Source organism: Lactuca virosa, chromosome 7 (genome assembly GCF_052849685.1).
Source record: "Lactuca virosa cultivar CGN04683 chromosome 7, Lactuca_virosa_CGN04683_v6, whole genome shotgun sequence".
Taxonomy (NCBI): Eukaryota; Viridiplantae; Streptophyta; class Magnoliopsida; order Asterales; family Asteraceae; genus Lactuca; species Lactuca virosa.
The window spans coordinates 158,052,323-158,074,696 of record NC_136432.1 but is presented as its reverse complement, the minus strand read 5'-3'; the positions used below and the strand labels follow the sequence as shown (position 1 = coordinate 158,074,696).

Here is a 22,374-nt window from a genome sequence, read left to right as displayed (position 1 = left end):
AATCATATTTAAATCTTTAAAAATGTGTGTATACATATTTATACTTCTAAACAAAAACATAAATATAAATATTTATACATTCACTAATAATAATAATATATTTTTACATTTAAAAACGTATTTATATTTATACATGATGTTTTTTTACAAAATAAATACATATTTATACCTATTAAATAAAAATAAATACTTTTTTTGTTGTATAAATATGTTTTTAAACGTATGTTTTCAAATGTATACATATGTTTTTAATTATATAATTACTTTTTAAAAATTGTATGCGGTTGGTGGGTGCTAGAATACAAGTCACCCTTTTACTTCACCTAAGCCTGATTTTTTTAAGTACAAAAAAACATTTTTTAAGTAAAAGATACATACTTTTTAACTAAGGAAACATGGCATGCCATGTAGGCCGCTATGTCAGCCAAAATACTCGTGACGTGGTGCACCACATATACCCTTACCGGATCCACCTTTAAAAAGATCAAACATATTTGTTTGTAAAATTCAGGTATTAATAAACATAAAATTGGATTCAAGATAAAACCATTGATGATCGATAAAAATTAAGACTCGTGCGTCGACATTCCTATTCCTATATAATAATATAGGGTTGCTAACACTTTTATTTCATTGTTTATTTAATTACGTCTTCTAGATATTCAAACAAGATATCGATCATCAGACTTTGACTAACCCAAGTCCGGATTTAAAACTCACAAATGTAATACCTCCATTGGAGTATACAGAATTAGAGATAGTAACAAAACATAAGGCAGAGAAGAATGATTAGCTTAACCGAAAGACTTCTAATGGAGAAAGCAATTTTACTTCTTGTTTTATTTGTTTCACTGCACATTCAGAAAACCTACACCGCTGAAATTGCCATGATTTCAGATTCAAGCTTCTTGACAGAAGCAGACACGTTGGTCTCACCTGCCGGAATTTTTGAACTTGGGTTTTTCAGGCCAGAAAGCTCTAATAACAAATATGTTGGTATATGGTACAAGAAAATATCTGTTCAAACGGTGGTTTGGGTTGCCAACAGAGACATCCCAGTCATGGCTGCATCATCCGGCACACTGAGGATCGTCTCTCCAGGAAATCTCGTCCTCATGAAAGGGAACGACACAAATGATGTAATCTGGTCAACCAATACAACCTCATCAGGTAACGTAATTGTACAACTTGAAGACAATGGAAATCTAGTTGTCAAAGAAAGAATAGAAGAGAAGATTCTATGGCAGAGTTTTGATTATCCAACTGATACTCTTCTACCTGGCATGAAAGTAGGGAGAAATTTCTTAACGGGTAAGGAATGGATACTATCGCCATGGAAGAGTAATCAAGATCCAGCTCCAGGTGAATTCACATGGAGCGCTGACACAAGCGGCTATCCTCAGATCGTACTAAAACAAGGCACAACAGTCAAGTTCCGAGGTGGACCATGGAATGATGTTTGGTTTAGCGGGGATTCTGCGTCCACCAGGAACATCATTACAGGAGATATGGTTATTAATGAAACAGAGACGTATTACAGTTATTCTCTTCTCAATAGCTCTGTTATCTCAAGGCTCGTCTTGAATTCATCTGGGCAGCTAGAACGTTGGGTGTGGGTGGATGATGGTGAAAAATGGCAGATTTTCTATCAGTTACAAAGAGATTTCTGTGATGGGTACAACATCTGTTATGGTTATGGAACCTGCAGTGTTCTAACCTCACAAAGATGTTCTTGTTTAGATGAGATAAGATTCGTGCCAAGAAACCAGAATGGATGGGAGACAGCAGATTGGTCGGGTGGTTGTGTGAGACAAACACCATTGGATTGCAAAAATGGAACCGATGGGTTTATCAGGTACTCTAATGTGAAGTTGCCTGATACAGAGTCTTCATGGTTTAATATAAGCATGAGTCTGAATGAATGTAGAGAAAAATGCTTCAATAATTGTACTTGTATGGCGTATGCAAATATAGACATTAGACAGGGAGGAAGTGGGTGCTTGCTTTGGTTCGGTGAACTTTTGGACATGAGAGAGATACCTGATGGCAATGGTGGTCAGGATATCTTTGTAAGAATGGCTTCCTCAGAAATAGAAATAGGTAACCATGTCTTCACAAACGGCAAATTTCATATTAGTCCATCAAACTTATTTTGTTTTAAAAGGTCACTAAATTATTATTTTTGTACATTAAGGGAGCGAAGTGCGAATTTACGGTTTTAAAAGGTCCTTATTTGACCTGATACCGGTAACCAGGTAAAATGTGGTGATGTATGCTTGATAAATAGGCTTTAACACTTCAGAGCTTCCAACTTTCGTCAACCTACCAACTCTATACCTAACAAACGATATTTTCTTCACCCTCTTCTTCTGTCACCTACTTCCTCCTCCACTGTTGGCGGGAAAAAATCCGGTCCTCTACCCCTCTTAACGTCGTTACCCTCTCCGAACTCACCGTCATCGTCTACCTCATTGCCTACTTCATCTACCCTCTCCTTCTAGGGTTCTTTGGCATCGATTTCGTTCAATCTTTGGCATTGATTTCGTTCAATCCTTCTTGAATCAAAGCTTGGGGACTGTCGGAGATGCCTATTGGCTTCGATTCGACGGGAGGCGTTAGAGAGAAAACGGGGAGGCCGTTATTAAGGTTACCACTTGAAGGATTCGATTACAATTCGATATTGGGGCAGTGCTGTGAGATGCCTATTGGTTATGTTCAGGTACCTGTCGGAATCGCAGGACCTTTGTTGTTGAATGGTAGCGAATACATGGTGCCCATGGCTATGATGGAGGGATGTTTGGTTGCGAGCACAAATAGAGGCTGTAAAGCCATATTTGAATCAGGCAAAGCACGACGATTTTGTTAAAGGATGGGATGACGAGGGCAGATGTTGTTAGGTTTGGATCGGCTACAAGGGCTCTACTTTCTTTGAAATAGACTCCTTGTTTTGAGAATCTTGATTAATTTCTACATTCTTTTACATCAGATCAAGCAGATTTGCTCGAAGTACTTGAATTGGATTGTTCTGATTCACCACAAATGATTCTAAAACTTGAAGTAATTGAATTTAGTTTTGGGGATAAGTTTGGAGATGGGAAACCTGTTATAGTGGGAGGAGGTTGGAGGAGATGAGGACTCTGAGATTAAAACCTGTTATAGTGGGTCAAATGATTTTTTTAACAGGTAAATGATAGTTTATTCCCTTAATGTACCAAAAAAAAAGTTGGGTGACTCTTTAAAATAAACACGAAAAGTTCGATGGGCTAATATGACATTTGCCCCTTCACAAAAATATTCCTTGGTATATATTCAAATAGATGTATCTCAGCATGTAAAATTACTTATTTCATGATTGTTACTACAGCTCAACCAGTTTCAGAGAATAAGGAGAGAGCAAACCTTAAAATCATCTTACCAGTAGTTTTTCTTGGGGTTCTTCTGATAGGCTTGGGCTCTACATGGTTCCTTTTTGCATGTAGAAAAAGGCGTGATTCACAATCAATGAGGCAAGGTAAGAAAAATACAAAACTATAAATTAATGATCCCAAGTTACATTGTTATGCTCACATTACATCAATCTTCTAGTTTACATTGTTTTTTTCAACCTTTCTAAATTACATTGTTATTATGTTCATCATTTGCCTTCTTTATATCCCCACTCTCACCCTTACTATAGTCCTTGAACAAGCCTTTTTTGAAAATGTTTGAGTCTCCTGCATTGTGAGTTATCTTGAAGCCTTGCATTGTCCACGTTTAGGATATGAGAATTCTGAGAGCATGTACTTTTATTTGTCCAGCATAAACAGAATATCCATTATGTATTCTATGTATAAAGTGTAGCATAAGATATTCTAGGCTAAACCGGAGTGTCTTTGAAGCCAACTGTAATACGGGCAGACAAATCTTTTAAATCTTTAATCGGTCAGGTTCTAACAATATAGTCTATCTGAAATTATGATATATGCATTTTGAGTAGCAGAGTAAAACAGAGTATTTCTATCGTAGTCAATCACCTATAACTTGAACTGCTTGCCTCCACCATGTGATAATTCAATCAGCGAGCGAGCTTTAAGCTCAGATTAAAAATAGCACCATCTTGTCAAAGAGCATTCAAATGGTATCACTTAAACTTCAAACTCAACTAAATAGTATGCTACCCCCTCCCTCTTTCCAACAACTAGATGATTTGACCATAGTCACAGGATTCGCCAAAGTAGTGACAATCTACGTTCCGAACGACCCGATCCCAAACGCGGTACGATTGCGTACCGATCGCCGACAGAAACGCCCCGGGGTACGTCTTGCTTGCGATTCCACCAATTTTCTAAATCGATACCTGAAACGTGAAATTGGCGAATCGGATTGCACAGAAACACGATTGGGATCGGCAATTTTGGTTCTGGAACGCCGATTTGTGAAATTGGCGGGAAATTGATTTCATCCGGGGAAAATTCGCCGACGCTTGGTTTCTTTGTTCAAGTCCTCGATTCCATGTTAGATGTTTAGACTTAGATATTGATTCGTCTTATCACTTTTAATAGTTATATAGTAGCCATGCCACTTATCTAAATATCATCACTTCATCATGATTCCACTTCTTCCACTTCTGTTCTACGTTCTTATGTTTTGAGCCCTCATATCCTCTCCTATCTTTTGTTTCTTTATTATTTTTCATCTTTGAAAATGGTTTTTAGTACGTCTTTTACGTGTTAACTTAGAATTTCTATTTTTAGGTATAAAATTATTTATAAGTAAACTTGCATTTCTGTTTTTAAGTTAACTATTGATGGAATTATGTTTTGAACATGTCTACACCGTATCGGATGCTATGGTACACCGTATCGGATGCTATGGTACACCGTATCGGGCCGTACCGGAATGAACCTACCCCCACCGTATCCGATACATCCTAAATGGCGAACCGCGTTCCCGATCCTCGTTCCCGTACCGGAGCGTGCCGCGAACTATGTGACTATGGATTTGACACTGACACCACATGAATAAATTTTCATACACCAATATCAACCCCGATCACGAGATTTACCCAACACGAATGGAACACTACCATAAGAAAATGGATGAGTAGCAAACCAATGAAAGAACCGGAAGGTATGATCGTAACGCAACGCAGTAGCAAAGAAGCTGTTGAGCGACTAACCTGATGCTGCTGAAGGAAGATAATATCGATCAACCGTAGGCACTCGTCCTTGCCTTCTGTCGTTGCTTGAGTTTTTTCTCTTTGTATTATGATTAATTTGAATTAAATTTCATTGTGATTTGTGATTGGAATGCTTCATATGCAATTCAAGGGATTGTAGAGTTCTCAGCAAAGTTTCTACTAAAGGGTTGATAGATCCTTTGATTTGTCTATTGCCACAACAATATAATGAAAATCTTCAAGTTAGACTTCTAAATATCTTTTCCACAATTCTATTACCTTCGAATTCTTCACCATTTAATCTCATTTGGTTTGTTATAACGATCACATGGTTATAGAATCCCACGAGTGATTTAGACCGTCTAATTCGCAAGTTAACAAATCCACATCTTTGTGCTTGCAATCTTATTGTCTTCAATTTTCTTTCCCTCTGTATGTAAGTCATGGGTAACATATCCATGTTAGGGTGTGGAGTCTTGATAGAAACTCTGTCGGTGAGAGAAAACTCTGTTTGGTTGCAACAGAAAGCTGTGTTGGTGAGAGAAAACTCTATCACGAAGGAGGAAACAGCTACATGACATTCTGTGATTGGTTGAAAATTAGAGCACCCCCTTCATAGACTAATTATAGATGGGTCTGGCCACTCAGAATTAGGTTTCCCATGTTTCGTTAAATAGGCACACATCTCCATCAACATTTTTGCGTAAAAATTCCAAAAAACTAAATCATTGTGTGGTTGAGAGCACATCCTTTGGAGCAGTTTATTAGCAAGATATATTCTTTTGCTTTGAGAGCTCTAATGAGGTGCAACCTTTGTAAGTGATTGTAATTGTTCTTGGGAAGTTTAATAAAATCATCTCTCTCTCTCTCTCTCTCTCTCTCTCTCTCTCTCTCTCTCTCTCTCTCTCTCTCTCTCTCTCTCTAATGTAAACCAGAGTGATCGAACCACATTAAATATTGTGTTTTGATTTTATAGTTTTTCATTTGTAGTTTTATTCCACAAGTTTCTTCGAAGTTCGTTCATCATTTCGTCTGAAGTGGTTAACTCTTTTGTTGAATTTCAACAAACCGTTATCAAAGCTTAACAAGTGTTATAAGAGCTCTTCCGATTCTTTACTAGTGATTTTGAATTCCTAACAAAATGGTATTAGAGCTATGGTTGAAGATGGAAGAGTTAATATTGACAAATTCGATGTTCAAAATTTGTTTTTTTTTTCTAAAAAATACAAATCGAATACTCTCTTTTATGATTCAATAATGAAACCCTAGTAGTATTTTGATGATTTGTTATGTCCTTCTGATGTGCAAGTGTATTTGGTTTGTTTTGATTTGTCTGGATTGTTCGAGGGTTCCAATTATTGTTGGTATTCATTTGACTTTTGGGTTTTTCGTCATTTTTCACGCCCCCGAATTGGGTTCTGCCGCCACAAAATTAGCTTTTTTGTCAATATCTCGCCACGATTTTATTTTCGCACTGCGATTTAAGTTGAGAGTACTGCTTCGTCGATATATCGCAGTGAATTTATTATCATGCCACAATTTTTTTGACTGAAAACATCTTTTTCTGTTTTAGTTATTGTTCGAAGTTTAGTTTGTTTGGTTATTTAAGATATTTGACAATTTTTAGGTTTCTTTGTTCTGTTTGACTATGGCTATTCGCTATTGGTTTCGACAGTTTGATTTGTTCGTTTGTTGTTACTTTGGGATTATTGTTTGGTTGTTTACTGTCAGTATGGATCCAAATGATAGACAAGTCTGAAGAGTTAATTTTGATGAATGTGCTTATTGCACATAGAAGAAGACCCGCTGGAAGTCTCAGTGGTCATTGTTATTGAACAAGTCAAAATAGCAACAAGATAGATCATCTGGATCGTTTCGGTCATCGTTTCACCCCATAATAGAAACTAATACTCATGCTACCACCACATCATCTTTTGTATTGGATACTCAAGTCTTTGAGGAGTTCAGGTAGTTCCTTGCTCTTACTTATGTAACTATGCCTACATCTACATCTCATTCAGGTCTTTCCTCATCCGACACTTTAGGTATTCCTTCATCTTTATGGATCTTGGACTCTGGTCCATCTCATTATATATGTGTCACGTTACTTGTCATACTTTGTTTCTTTTTCTTATGGATCATCTGTTTCAACCATATCAGCTAGCTCTACACCTATATACCTATAGAGAGTGTTGATTTGGTTTTCACTCCTAATGTACCCCTTAATGATGTCTATTATTTTTTCACACTTTCTTTAAATCTTGCCTCAGTTAGTTAGTTGTGTAAATCTAATTACTGAGTTTTCTATTCTGATTCTCTTTGTTGTGTTCTTGATTCTCACTTCCAGAGAGTGATTGGAATCAACCATAAGTTAGGAGAACTATATTTCTTGGACCAACTCAAAATGCCTGATGTGATTGTCAGTAGTGTTGATTTGTCTGATGTTGTTGCCAATAGTGTTGATTTGTCTTCTTGTGTTTGACTGATTCGTCTTCTTAATTTTGGCTTTGCCATTCACATTTGGGACGCGTCTCAACTTCTCGTTTACATTTTTAGCCAATGCTGTCGTTTGGAAAGTCATGATATTTCTGATTGTTGTGGTTACAAACTAGCAAAGTTTTATGCTTTACCATTTAATAAAAGTGTCACTCGCTTTGCTGCTCCATTTGGTATTATGCATTCTGATGTGTGGGGTCCCTCACCCGTTTCCTCTAAAGGAGGATCCACTTAATATATTTCTTTTATAGACCTTTACACTCGTTATACGTGGGTTTATCTTATGAAGCGCATATTTGATTTTTTCACAATACATATGAAATTTAGATCCGTAGTCAAGATTCAACACTCCGATGTTAGAAAATTTTTCTGTCATGATTTACGAGACAAATATACTTCTAATGATTTTGGGCAATTACTTGTATCCGATGACACTATGCATCGATTATCATGTACATATATTCCTCGACAAAATGTTATTAGTGAAAGAAAATATTGTGACCTTGTTGAAATTGCATGATCCTTGCTTTTAACCTCTCAGGTTCCTAGTATATTTTGAGGAGAATTTGCTCTTACCGCTACATATATCATTAATTGCATTCCTACTACTCAAAAATATGGGATGTATCCTATGAAAACCTATATGGAAAACTTCTTGATTATTCTTCATTATGTGTATTTGGGTGTGCATGCTTTGTTTTACGACCTCACACTGAGCGAACCAAGTTGTCTCCAAAATACACTCTATGTTTATTCTTGGGGTATGGTATTGATTGAAAAGGTTATTGATGTTATGATCTGACAAGTAAAAAATTGTATGTTTCTCGACATGTCACCTTTCTAGAAAACATTCATTTCTATAACATTCTTGTTTAGTCATACACTGTGACTCAGTCGGAACTTCGGGTTATTGATCCATTTAGCATTAACAATGATAACATTTATTCAGATGCTTCTGCTACTTCATCTACCCCTCTAACTTCTGATCCCACACCTACTGTTATTCAAGAACTCCGACCAGCTGTTGCTCAAGAACCCCTACCTACTCAAGGACCCCATCACCAAGACCTACTCGTACTCGAAAGTCTACTAAGCTTCCACAATTTGTATATTCCTCTTACGTGTGATCCTTTTCCTCCATTATTGGGAATATACATCATCTCTTAGAATCAACATCCTTTAAAGTGTCCGTCTCTGATCCTTTTTGGCAAAATGCTATGGTTGAGGAACTTGTAGCTCTTTATCAGATTCATACATGATATTAGTTCCGCTCCCACCTGGAAACACACAAAGTTGGTTGTCGTTGGGTATATAAGATCAAAACGAAGTTTGATGGGTCTATTGAAAGTTAAATGTCAGACTTGTTGCAAAAGGATACACACAAGAATATCGTATGTATTATGAAGATACTTTGTCTCCAGTTGAAAAAATGAAAATTGTTCGCTCTCTGATTATTGTTTCTTCTATTCGAAAATGGAATATTTATCAAATGGATGTCAAATATGTATTCTTGAATTATGATCTTCATGAGGAGATTTACATGTCTCCTCCTCTAGGTATTGTTCACCGGCCAAGTGAAGTTTGTCGGCTTAGAAAGCATTGTATGGTCTCAAACAAGCCCCCACGCTTAGTTTGAGAAATTTTCTACAATAATTACTTCCCTTGGTTTTCAATCTAGTTGTCATGATTCTGCGTTGTTTGTTAAATGTACAAGTGTAGGTCGGATCCTTCTTTCCTTATATGTTGATGATATGGTTATTATTGTTGGTGATGATCATGATGGTATAGAATCCTTGAAGTGTGATTTGGCTATCCGTTTTGCTTTGAAAAGACTTGGGTTTACTACGAATTTCTTAGGTATTGAAGCTGCTCAATCTACAAAAGGTTATCTTTTATCTAAGACAAAGTATATCTCAGATTTTGAACGCACTCGATTTTTGGATAACAGAACAATTGATACCCCTCTAATGCGAAGTATTCTCCAACTAATGGTGTTCCTTTGTATGAGCCTTTATAGTACCATTGTGTGGAGTTTGGTCTATCTTACCGTTACTAAATGAGATATTGCTCATGTACTTCATATGGTTAGCCATTTTGTTACTTCTCCTTTCACAGTTCATTAGGGAGCTATTTTTTGTATTTTGAGATATCTTTGTAGTACTTTGTTTCGTAGTCTGGTGTTTCCTTCTACTTCCTCTCTTGAGTTGTGTGCTTATAGGGATGCAGACTAGGATAACAATGTTTATGATGGCAAGTATATTACTCGTTATTGTATCTTTTTTGGAGATTCGTTGATTTCGTGGAAAAGTAAGAACCAATATGTTGTCTCTCGTTCATCTACAAAATTCGTTGTTTCATGAGTGGACAAAACATATTGAGATTGATTGTCATTTCACTCATCACCATTTTCAGCAGGGACTATTTCTCTTCCTCAATGTTCCATCCACAATGCAGATTACTGATACATTGACGAAATCCTTGACTGCTCCTTAGTTTCATTTTATGTTTGACAAACTCTCAATGTTTATTAGTGCCACATTATAAGTTTAAGGGGGGATGTTTGCATAATAAAGTTATTAGGCCTTTTGTGGTTTGGGCCCTATTTGGCCCTTTAGCCATGTAGCTAGGTTTAATCTTTTTGGCTTCCCTATTTATATTGTCTTTCTCTTTTTTTTTTTGTAGTCTCTTTTATGATTCAATAATGAAACTGTAGTAATATTTGTTCATTAGTTTACAGTTGGTTGTAAGCAATAGTCAATAGGAGACTAACTAATCTCAACACATGTACGTTGAATATTTAGGTGTAATAGAATTCTTGAAGCATATTCTTTTAATTCTTATGTGCAGGAGAATTCTTGCATGTTGGTGAAAGTCAGATAGATGCCATGGAGCTACCATTATTTAGCTTTTCTACAATAGCTAAAGCTACTGCTAGTTTTTCACTAGACAATAAAATTGGAGAAGGTGGATTTGGATCAGTTTATAAGGTACAATACAATGTGATTCCAATAGAGGTTTCAGAGTTCAATAACACTCAAAATTGTATATTGAGATTCTGTACGTAAAAAAAAAAAAAGAAATACAGGCCATGAAGTATAAGTATGCTACTTATAAAAAAAGATATGGATGAAATTCATCTTCACTGTTTCTTTTGTTTTTCACATGGAAACTGCTGATGATATCCAGGGTATGCTAGAAGAAGGACTGCAGATTGCAGTTAAACGTTTATCTAAGACTTCGAACCAAGGGCTTGTTGAGTTTAAGAATGAAGTCATTTACATTTCAAAACTTCAACACCGAAATCTTGTTAAACTCCTCGGATGCAGCATACAAGGAGATGAAAATTTGTTGATCTATGAGTACATGCCAAACAGAAGCTTAGACTCGTATATATTTGGTCAGACTCACATAAATGCCATTAATTTAACGTCTAAGAATTAAGCATTCATAGAAACTAAAAATAATTGCACCTTCATCTAGATAAGACACGAAGCATGCTACTTGATTGGACAAAGCGTATGAACATTATCAAAGGAATTGCTAGAGGGCTTCTTTATCTGCATCAAGATTCACGCTTAAGAATCATCCATAGAGATCTTAAAGCTAGCAATGTTCTACTTGATCTGGACATGAACCCTAAGATATCAGACTTTGGTATGGCTAGGAGTGTCGGAGGAAGCGAGACTCAACCAAACTCGGAGAGAGTTGTTGGCACATAGTAAGCTAGATAATCCAACTATACATTATATTTTTCTTAAGTTTTGTTTTTTACTCTTATAAGCATTATCCTGCGTGCAGTGGTTACATGTCGCCTGAGGCACTAAAAGGTGTTTTCTCAGTAAAATCGGATGTATTTAGCTTTGGTGTCTTGGTGCTGGAGATTGTGAGTGGGGAGAGAAATCGGGGATTCATTCATTCTGACCATGACAATAACCTCATTGGACATGTAAGTTTGTTGGCCACAAACTATTCGTTTGATTTGCATATATAGTCCTCTAACTATTTACACATTATATTCAGGCATGGAGAATGCATAATGAAGGCAGGTCAATGGAACTCATCGATACAACTTTAGGCCAATCAAGCAATTCATCAGAAGTTATAAGATCAATTAGAGTGGGGTTGTTATGTGTTCAACAAAGTCCAGAAGACAGGCCAAACATGTCATCGGTTATTCTAATGTTGGGCAACGAGGGTGCATTGCTGAAACCTAAGCAACCAGCATTTTTCTCAAAAACGAACACACTTGGTGCTGATTTCTCTTCAAGCACATGCCCGACAAGTTCAACCAATGGTTTAACTGTTACAGATGTAGTTGCTCGATAGAAAGAACATGCATAGTTTCAACCTTCAGTTTTTTTCTTTTTCTTCTTATAATTAGTACCTTCAAATATAAGCTATCTGTTATCCCCATTTCTAAACATATCTACTAAATTGGTTTAATCGTTGGACAGCACTCTTAGATATATTTATAGTATTGGGCTTTATTTTATCTCCTGTTACTTTCTTTAAAGACAACATTGAAATGGAGAATAATTTTGTTCTTAATTGATCACATCATCGTATAATTTCTTACCACATCCATACAATTTGAACTTGCTGCACTTTTCAATCCGGACTATTTGATTTGTAGATCTTTCACTTTCTAGATTGTTCACTTCTGCAAGTTAATTTATTATAATGTCAACAATGCTTTTTGTACATACAACTTGCTACTTAATTGCTCTCGGTCTTTCGTTTTTATTTTTCTTTTGAATACTTGTCCGCTAAATGCATAAAAAACATCGGCCATTTGATCTTCTGCCTGAAATACCCAAAACCCTTTGTCTCTGGAAAGAGGGTTAACCCAACAACCAAACAGAATAAATAGGATGCATAAATACTAAGATAACAATGTCTAACAAACACGAAAACACAATATGGCAACACACAACAATAACAAGATAAGAGATTTATCTTGGTTCGACACCCGAAGAGGTTGTGTACATCCACAAGGGAGGGATGATATCTTGTATATTGCACAATTGAAGCGGGATTACAACAATTTGTTGGAAAAATTGTTTTTAATCAATTTATAAATTGGATTTTTCATATTTTGAACACGAATTTGAACCCTGGATAAACATTTATACATTTTATTATCCTCTATGATACCTTCATTTTGGTATGGGCGAATGAAAAATAAATCTTTAAAATTAGGTAGTTAGATAAACTTAAAAGTAATTAGACTTGAACCCTCGACCTAAAAGATGTGATATTTTTTGAAACGACAAATCTAACCTATTTCCACTAAACTAATCCTAATATCACCTATGTCCCAGATGAGCCTTGAAATACCCGACCTTAAAGAGGGAGGACAACACCCGATACCACCGGGCTAGAAGCCCTTTGGTAGATGTGATTAATTGATGTGTCAGTTATGACTTTTTGGTTAATGACTACATTAATTTTTTGGGTTTTGCTATTTTGGTCGTGACTATTCTGTTATGAACGTTACAATAACTCTATATAAATTTAACATTCTTGTAAACGAAAAGGATACTAGATATGAAAAATGGTCTTTTCATCTACTCTGCTTCTACCTATGCGTTTTCATGGTGATATCAACGCAAAATTTGGGCTTAATTAACAAGGTTCGGTTTTGAAGAACCACTTCTAGCTGTTGCATACTCAGAAATAAATGTCCGGTTACGAGTAAATTTGTTTTAAGGACACCGTTCTAAATATGGGCCTCAGCTAATTTTGTGTTTTATAGTTATTTTTGTAAAATTTCTTAATATTTTTCCTAAAATCTTAAAACAAATTCGTTTGTACGAAAAGAACACGATTTTTTTCTTGCTTGTTCTAACTAGAAAAAAAATATTTGTGTGTTGTTACTCTTCGGTTTTGACCGAAAAGTATAATAAATACAAGCTTTTTTTCTATATTTTTGCTCCGCTCGTGCTCAATTTTTAAAACTACACTTTTTTTCCTCGTTTTAACTGTTTCTTCGAAATCTAAACCCTATTTATAATAAGTTAACCGACCCGAATATACGGGCTTAAATGACCCTAATATGCAGGCGTGTGTAGGTTGGAGGAAAAGGACATGCATAATTTTTTGGAGCTCCACTAATGAAAAATTCAAATAGTTAAAATACAAATGAGCGCTGATTATTTAGTAATCCAAATTTTTTATAGTTGTTCCTACGAGTTGGAAATGGTAATTTTAAGTAATAATGTGAATAATGAACAAAAGGTAATGACGTGTTCACACCTTAACGACGAATATTATATAAGTTTTATAATTTAAAATTATAAATGATATTTAACCAATATTAGTGTATGTGGATAAAATGTGAATCTTGATGTTTCTAGGATTGAAATAAAATTTATATATAAAAGACGTGTTTTGAGCATAAAATAAAAAAATAAATATTGAATGTTACGACCTAGTGATGAGAAAGTGACAATAGGTCATGGGTAATGTGCATTTAGGTGGTAGTGGCTTATAATGGTTGACATATGGGTAATGGGGCATGTACATTAGGTGCTAGTGACTTATAGTGTGATGTTAAGACCAATAGATGACTTATGGGTCATGGGTTATGTGCATTGGGTGGTAGTGGCTTATAGTGTCATGTTAAGACCAATGGATGACATATGTGTCATGGGTTATGTGCATTCGGTGGTAGTGGCTTATAGTGTCATGTTAAGACCAATGGATGATATATAGGTCATGGATCATATGCATTGGGTGGTAGTGGCTTATAGTGTCATGTTAAGACAAATGGATGACATATTGGTCATTGGTCATGTGCATTGGCTGGTAGTGACTTATAGTGTCATGTTAAGACCAATGGATGAAATTTGAGTCATGGGTCATATGTATTGGGTTGTAGTGGATTATAGTGTTATGTTAAGACCAATAGATGACATATGGGTCATGAATCATGTGTAATGGTGGTAGTGACATGTTAAAACCACTAGATGGCATATGGGTCATCGTTCATGTGCACTGGGTAGTAGTGGCTTATAGTGTCATGTTAAGACCAATAGATGACATAGAGGTCATCAGTCATGTGCATTGGGTGGTAGTGACTTATAGTGTCATGTTAAGACCAATGGATGACATATGAGTCATGGGTCATGTGCGTTGGGTGGTAGTAGATTATAGTGTCATGTTAAGACCAATGGATGACATATGGGTCATGGGTCATGTGTATTTGGTGGTAGTGGCTTATAGTGTCATGTTAAGACCAACATATGACATATGGGTCATGGGTCATGTGCATTGGGTGGTAGTGGCTTATTGTTTCATGTTAAAACCAATGGATGACAAATGGGTCATGTGTCATGTGCATTTGGATGGTAATGGATTATAGTGTTATGTTAAGACCAATAGATGACATATGGGTCATGGGTCATGTCACACCCCGAAACCGAAGGCGGAAACGTTCCGGGGCGGAGGACGTCATGCGTAGTATCACAATAGTTGTATCATAGTAATCATAGTAAACACAACCATTACATTATAATAAGAATATTTACATTGTTCAAAAACATGGTTTATACATGACAATATATATAGCAAAAGTAAAAGATGTGACTTCAGGATGTTCCATCTTCTCCAAAAGTTGGCAAAAGTACCTGCCTACTGATGCCCTGAGAATACAAGCAGTTTTAAAATATCAGCATAAAGCTGGTGAGTTCATAAGCGGTTAATTCTGGTGAAAGGAATGTTTCCTTGATTCTTTGAAAAGTTGTTTCCCAAGAAAATCCCATATTTTCTTACGAAAGAGTTTTGATTATCCATTAGTAACACATTAAACAGACTATTTATGAAAGATTAAGTTATTCCAGAAAATCCCATATTTTCTTAAGGGTTGATAGTTGATTATCCATACGCGAGTATCTACCATACTCGGACAGCAGTTTTCTTTTCGAAGTTCTGGTTACACCCAAAGGAGTATATTAGTCGTATTTTCGAAGCTCTAGTTACACCCAGAGGAGTATATTAGAAAAGTAAATTCTCGTTACCTAAGTTGTGAGTGCCATAACCATACTTTGACTGGATAAGGCACGAACGGGGGCCAGTATCTTTTTAAGACTTTGTCACCCCTGAACCTAACGGTTCCGCTGTAGCTAGCAGGGAGGGTGAGGGATAGTCAGTCCCGTACAGATCTATACACAATAGTCACGCTCTCCCTCCAAGAGATTCTGGTTATAAGTCGTAGTCCTCCACTCACGAATCCGGGGGAGTGTTACCAAGGACATATCTCAAACTTAGCCTTACGAATTTGCAAGTAATAGTACGAAAATCCTGTTTATGATTTGCATGAATCCGTTATGAGACAATACATATTATGATAAGATTCACCAGTTCCTTGCTTTAGATTTAAAAACTGTTTCTACGAGTTGATTTCTTAATCGAGTGGTAAAACGGTTTTCAGTGTTAAAAGCATACTGAACATATAACTATTTTAAACAAATAATATATTTGAGCACAAGTTTCCTTGTACTTTTTGCTTGTATTCCCCCCCCCCCCCCTTGAAAACATGAAAAATTCGGAAAAGTATAGGGGTATGAACTCACCGATTGACGTGGGATCCGAGTGTAAGTTGCTAGGAATTTTTGAGTGTCAATAAAAGCCTTGGACACAAACGGATCCTATTTAGCATGAAGAAGTTCATATATATACATTAAGTGAGGGCATAACACTATTCGTTATGGAAGGAAACCACCTTAGGGACTAGGAAACACTTAAAACTAAGTGTTAGAATCACATGTGATTGAAAATGGGGAGTTTACGGTCGAAAAAGAGTTTATGGTTCATGTGCTTACGGTCCATGAGTTTACGGTCGTAAAAGGGGTTTACGGTTCATGGGTTTACGGTCCAGGTGTTTACGGTCGTAAAAGGGGTTTACGGTCCAAGTGTTTACGGTCGTAAAAGGGGTTTACGGTCCAAGTGTTTACGGTCGTAAAAGGGGTTTACGGTCCAAGTGTTTACGGCCGTAAACACTTCGACGAGAAGTGTGATTTTCGGTGTTTCAAGGCCCTTTCTAGTCTTCTGGAAGTGTTCTAATCTTAGTTTCTATGTTTAGGAGGGTGTTGTGGCAACTTTCTGCCACTTAAATAGAGTTTACGGTCAAGGGAGATTGCCTTGACCGTAAACACCCTTCTGATCACGATTTCTAGATGTTAACAAGTGATTCTTGTATCCAACAAGCTAAGGGTAGAGTACTTACGAAATAGAAGCTTGAAAGGGTGGTTAGAGTCCCAAAAACACTAGTGTGTGTTCCTTGGTGAAAGAGAAAATCTAGAAAAATGATGAGATTTATGAGCTAAGAACATGGATTTGCCACTAGAAATGAGATAGAAGCATAATCAAGGTGAAGAATCACTTACATTCTTAAGGATCTTGGAGAAAAATCGAAGTTTGTAGAGAGAGAGAGTAGAGAGAGAAAGCCTTATGGAGTGTGAAAAGTGAGAAATGGAGGCCACTCATCCCTTATATAGAGGTGAGTTTACGGTCAGGAGGTGGGGGAGGGTTTACGGTCGTAAACAGTGTTTACGGCCATAAACAGAGTTTACGGTCGTAAACCGGGTTTGCGGCCGTAAACTCCTTTTGAAGAGTCGTTTGGCCCGAATGCTATGTTTCGACTTAGAAAACTTCGTTTTCAAATACGGAAGTCGATCGAACTGAGTTTAGAATATTCCACTAGACTAAAAATTATACTAACGTGAACGGAAATAAATTCGAAAAGATTTATTTAAACGTAAAGTCTTTCCCAAACTATCAAATTTGACGGAATTAGATAAGAATCCAAATTTGATTAACGGAAATTTAGTAAGGATAACGGAAAAGTTTCGGGTTGTCACAGGTCATGTATTCACATGAATGCTATCAAATCAAGGCTTGATACTTCCATCCAAAATCGTGAGGAGATCGAAGAAAAGACGGATCGAGGCAACTAACTTGATTGACCAAGATGTTGTATACAAATATCTTGATGACAAGACCAATGCATAAAAACAAGAAGTAAAATATCTTGAAGACCTTCATGGCATGATTAAAATGGTAAATAATAAATGTAATGAGCTAAATAAATAGATTAGATCTTAATTTTCATTTAAATATTTTGTCATTTTAATATTTAGATTTTGTTATCTACTTACTATTTTTTAATATATAACTAGTTGTATTTATTATATATATGTTCTTCTAACATTAGATTAGTTACTTTGATGTTGTTAAAATCTATTTCAATTTTTTATTCAATGTTGTTCTAACATTTTTATGCCAATCTTGTATAATTTGTTATTATGATTCAAATTCGAACCGTATATTGATTAACAATTTAAAAAAAAAAACATGAAATTGATAAAGATAAATATAAATCCAAATATAGTTTGAATTGAATTGTTTTGACAGTGGGTGTATTTTGTTACAATTTTATTTTGTTTAGGTTGTTATTTTGTTAATAACTATAATAAAGTTTCTATGTTTGTAGTAACCCATAATTATGTATATATTTTTTGTAAATAATTTCATGTATGTTGCTATATTTAACGTTTTCAAATATTGAATAATATCGACCAAATTCTTTCACCTAATATCCACCCACCACATTGAAATCACGACCAAGGGTTGTCGAAGGTTCCCTCATACACTCTTTCTTTGAAACCGTGTTGTGCAATTCTCAATTTCCATTAAATTTGTCTACAAATATTCTACGCCATTATCAAATCATCAAAGTGATTCACTTATACAAACGAGAAATCTTTCAAGATTGGTTCATCAATCGGTCATTTTGTGAAAAGATATATAGTAAAGGTACCTTTGCAATTTTTGTATTATATATATATATATATATATATATATATATATATATATATATATAATTACTTCAAATCCCATCTTTGAAATATAAACCATATTAATGAACATAATATTGTGTTATTTAATTGTATATTTAAAAGATTTAACACCATGAACAACACCAATAGAACGTAAATGTATGAAAGAAAAGATGATCATGATTGTGTCTCTTCTGTTTTCATACAAGAAGTGAAAAAATTAATAGACTTTGCTACCAGTCAACAAAGGTTCATGGATGAAGATAGAATCAAATGCCCATGCATCAAATGTCGTAACATACGATATAAAGACCTGATACTATAAAACATCATTTGTACAAGTTAGGTTTTGTTTACGATTATTGGTTTTGGGATAAACATGTCGAAACATCCATTGATGACAATACGTCTTTAGGGGTGGATGATTCAAACACAACCTTGAATGAAGGTCATAATATAGTTATAGAGAAATGGTTATAGATGCAATGGCTCCTGATTTTATTACTAGTAATCATGAGGAGGAGCTAAATGCATCAGATAAAAAATTCTTTGATATGCTAGAAACAACCGATAAAGATTTGTGGTATGGATGTAAAAAAAAGTCACATAACTGTCTATTGTAGCTAGAATATTGAATATAAAATAAGAGTATCGCATACCTGAACAATGTTATGATGCTATCTACCAATTAATAAATGATGGGTTACCATAAGAGAATAATATGGTAGGTAGTTTATACGAGAGTAAAAAGTTAATACAGGCACTAGATATGCATGCGGAGGTGATTGACTTCAGCAGGTCTGGATGTATGATATATTGGAGGGGAGACAAAGAGCTTTATCAGTGCAATTTTTGCAATGCAGATAGGTACAAACCATAAAAAAAAATCCAGATGTTCTCGCATACCCTTTAAGATAATGCATTACTTTCCTTTGACTCCAAGTTTGAATAGAATGTATGCTGCACAAGCCACAAACACTTCCATGCGATGACATTCCGAGGATCATGGACATGATGCTGGACTAATGTGTCATCCATCTGATTCTAAAGCTTGGAAGCATTTTGAAAAAAATCATCCTTCATTTGCAGCAGAAATATGTAATGTTAGATTAGGCCTATGTAAAGATGAGTTTGTACCACATGCATTATTTGGAAAAAATATTCATCTTGGCCTATTATTATAACACCTTATAATTTGCTACCTTCTATGTGTATGAAAGAGCCTTACATGTATTTGACCGCACTTGTTCCTGGACTGTCAAACCTATAAAATAGATGTATTTTTGCAACCGGTTGTTGCAGAATTGGAGTAGTTATGGGAAAAAGGCGTATTAACATATGATATATCTTTAAAACAAAATTTTCAATTACGAGCAGCTTTGATGTGGACAATTAACGATTTTCCAGCCTATGCAATGTTGTCAAGATGGTGTACAGCAGGAAAATTAGCTTGTCCACGTTATAGGAAACATACACAAGCATTCAGGGTAAAGAATGGTAATAAAATGTCATGGTTTGACTGCCATATAAGATTCGTCCAGGTAAATACCCCATATAGAAAGGATACGAATAAGTTCAAGAGGAATCGTTTAGTGACAGAAGGTCCTCCTCAAACTAAGAATGTTGAACAAACTTCAACAGAAATTGAACAATTAGGTTTGGTAAAAGTGACTAAAGTAAGTGCTGATGATGTAAACAAAGCATGTGCCAATCATGGTTGGAAAAGGAAAAGTATATTTTAGGATTTATCATATTGGAAAACAAACCTCATTATACATCATTTTGATGTTATGCATATTGTGGAAAATGTATTTGAGAACTTCTTTTTACACTATAAAGGATATCAAAGCAAAGACAAAGGCAAGGCAACAACAAGAAGAGATATGAAACTCTATTGTAGGAAGAGAAAAGGAGTCGAATATGATCAAAGTGGGTACTATGCTCTAGAAAAGAATCAAAGGAAATCCATATGCGAATGGGTGGAGAAATTGCGTTTCCATGATGGTTATATTTCTAATTTGGGGAGGTGTGTTGATTTGACCGCGTGTAGACTGTTCGGAATGAAAAGCCAGAATTTTCATGTTTTTATGCAAAGATCGATGCCAATTACATTTCGTGAGATGTTGCCAAAACATGTGTAGGAAGCATCAACAAATTTGAGTCTTTTCTTCGAAACATTAACATCAACATCAATCACAACACAATACATGGAAAGGATTGAAGTCGCTATCCCAATAATTCTACGTAAATTAGAGACCATTTTTGTCCCCGGTATTTTTAACTCCATGGAACGTTTACCGGTACATTTGTAATACGAAGCGAAGATAGCCGGTCCCGTCCAATATCGTTGGATGTATCTATTTGAAAGGTTTGTATGTTGCATCAACATGTATGTTGCTATTTTTGTAAGTCGTAACTATAACCTAATTTACTTCTTCTTTACAATAGATATCTAAATTAACTAAAAAAAGAAGTGAAAAATAAATCTAATGCGTACTTGCTTCGTGAAGTGTAAATATTTTGCTCTCATTATTTCGAGACTAGTGTACCCACACGTAATAGAAAGTTGCATGGAAATGATGATGGAGGAGGAAATGAGCAACCTGATGATAACAACGAAACTTTTGATACATTTTCATAACCTGGTCGTCATTGTGGAAGATTCAAGACTAGAATGTTGTCTGATGAGGAATTGCATGCTACCTAAACTTATATACTCCTTAACGAAGATAAGATCAAACATTACATCAGTAATTAATATATACTTCACTTTTAATTATAATATTCACTTGTTGTGTAATTTTTCTGAATAACATTTACATGCATGTTTTTGTTTATTACATCGTAGTAACTTTCAAAATGTTATTTAAATGGTAATATATCATATTTGAAGGTGATTTGAAAGAACTTATTGGGGATATGGATGAACAGGAGCTTACAGCCGATGTTGAGAAGAACTTTGCAGCGTGGTTTCAAAACTATGTGGGTGTTAATTTTTTATTATTTAATTTTATTATTTTTTGTTATCGTTATAACTATTGCTTCACCATTAGTCATATATGCATGTATGCATGTGATAAAGCACAAGTATATATTTGACCTTTCCAGAATGCCATTATGGACATTCAAATTACATAATGTATACTTTGTCAATGGTTACCAGTTTCACACAGAAGCTCATGGTCTAAACAAATCAACATTGAATAGTGGATTGTGCATTAGTAGCCAATGAGGTGATTATTACAGTAAGGTAGTGGCAATTTTAGAAGTCGAGTACCCTAGTTACCCAATGAGAAACACACTTTTATTTGAATGTCATTAGTACGATCCAACACCTAACATAGGAGTTAAGGTTCACAAATAATATAAATTGGTCGAAATAAACGTCAACAGAAAATAGAACAAGTTCGACTCATTTGTTTTAACCATGCATGCCACTCTGGTGTGTTACATTCATTACCCATGTTTTATAACATACAACTCAGACTGGTTGGTTCTATTAAAGTTGCACCTCGTGGTTGGACTGATGTACATGAAATGATCCTTCGAAAGACGTTGCTTTCCACGAAGATGAAGTTGAATAAAATGAAATCATTATACCAACTACAGACAATACATACGATTATGATGATCACGACATATCAAGAAAAGAATTAGATAATGAAGATAACATTGATGAAGAATGTGAATTTCATGATGACGACAATGATGGTATTCCTGACAACGAGGGTAGTTATGAGTATAGTACATCGAGCAATGAAGAAGAGGAGGAGGAAGATGATGTTGAGTAGATATTTTTGTTTCTTTATATATGGATGGTTCCATTGAACATAATTTTTAGTTTTTGCATGCGAATTGGTAAATGTTATGTTATGTACATTA

The 22,374-nt window shown here is 35.4% G+C and overlaps 1 protein-coding gene and 1 pseudogene across 3 annotated transcripts; both read left to right on the top strand.

Annotated features, from left to right (window-relative positions):
• The first annotated feature begins 693 nt into the window (after positions 1-693).
• On the top strand, positions 694-12,202 carry LOC145124462 (G-type lectin S-receptor-like serine/threonine-protein kinase At4g27290). Of its 3 annotated transcripts, XM_079059800.1 has the most exons (8): positions 694-1,170; positions 1,294-2,100; positions 3,365-3,511; positions 10,502-10,641; positions 10,841-11,051; positions 11,135-11,372; positions 11,453-11,600; positions 11,675-12,202. In XM_079059800.1, exons 1-8 carry the CDS (start codon positions 786-788, stop codon positions 11,978-11,980), a joined length of 2,382 nt encoding a protein of 793 aa, XP_078915926.1. In that variant the 5' UTR covers positions 694-785; the 3' UTR covers positions 11,981-12,202. The 3 variants fall into 3 exon arrangements, with proteins under 3 accessions (XP_078915926.1, XP_078915925.1, XP_078915927.1); XM_079059799.1 differs by having other exon boundaries at positions 694-2,100; XM_079059801.1 differs by lacking the exons at positions 694-1,170; positions 1,294-2,100; positions 3,365-3,511; positions 10,502-10,641 and having other exon boundaries at positions 10,964-11,051; positions 11,140-11,372.
• Positions 2,284-3,288, top strand: LOC145124554 (3-hydroxy-3-methylglutaryl coenzyme A reductase 1 pseudogene; annotated as a pseudogene).
• Positions 12,203-22,374: the final 10,172 nt, after the last annotated feature.

Excerpts from the sequence above, each read along its gene's own strand:
- LOC145124462 (XM_079059799.1), top strand. The coding sequence starts at position 786 with ATGATTAGCTTAACCGAAAGACTTCTAATGGAGAAAGCAATTTTACTT. Across the intron at positions 2,101-3,364 it reads TTCCTCAGAAATAGAAATAG|CTCAACCAGTTTCAGAGAAT; the intron begins GTAACCATGTCT and ends TTGTTACTACAG. Across the intron at positions 10,642-10,840 it reads GATTTGGATCAGTTTATAAG|GGTATGCTAGAAGAAGGACT; the intron begins GTACAATACAAT and ends GATGATATCCAG.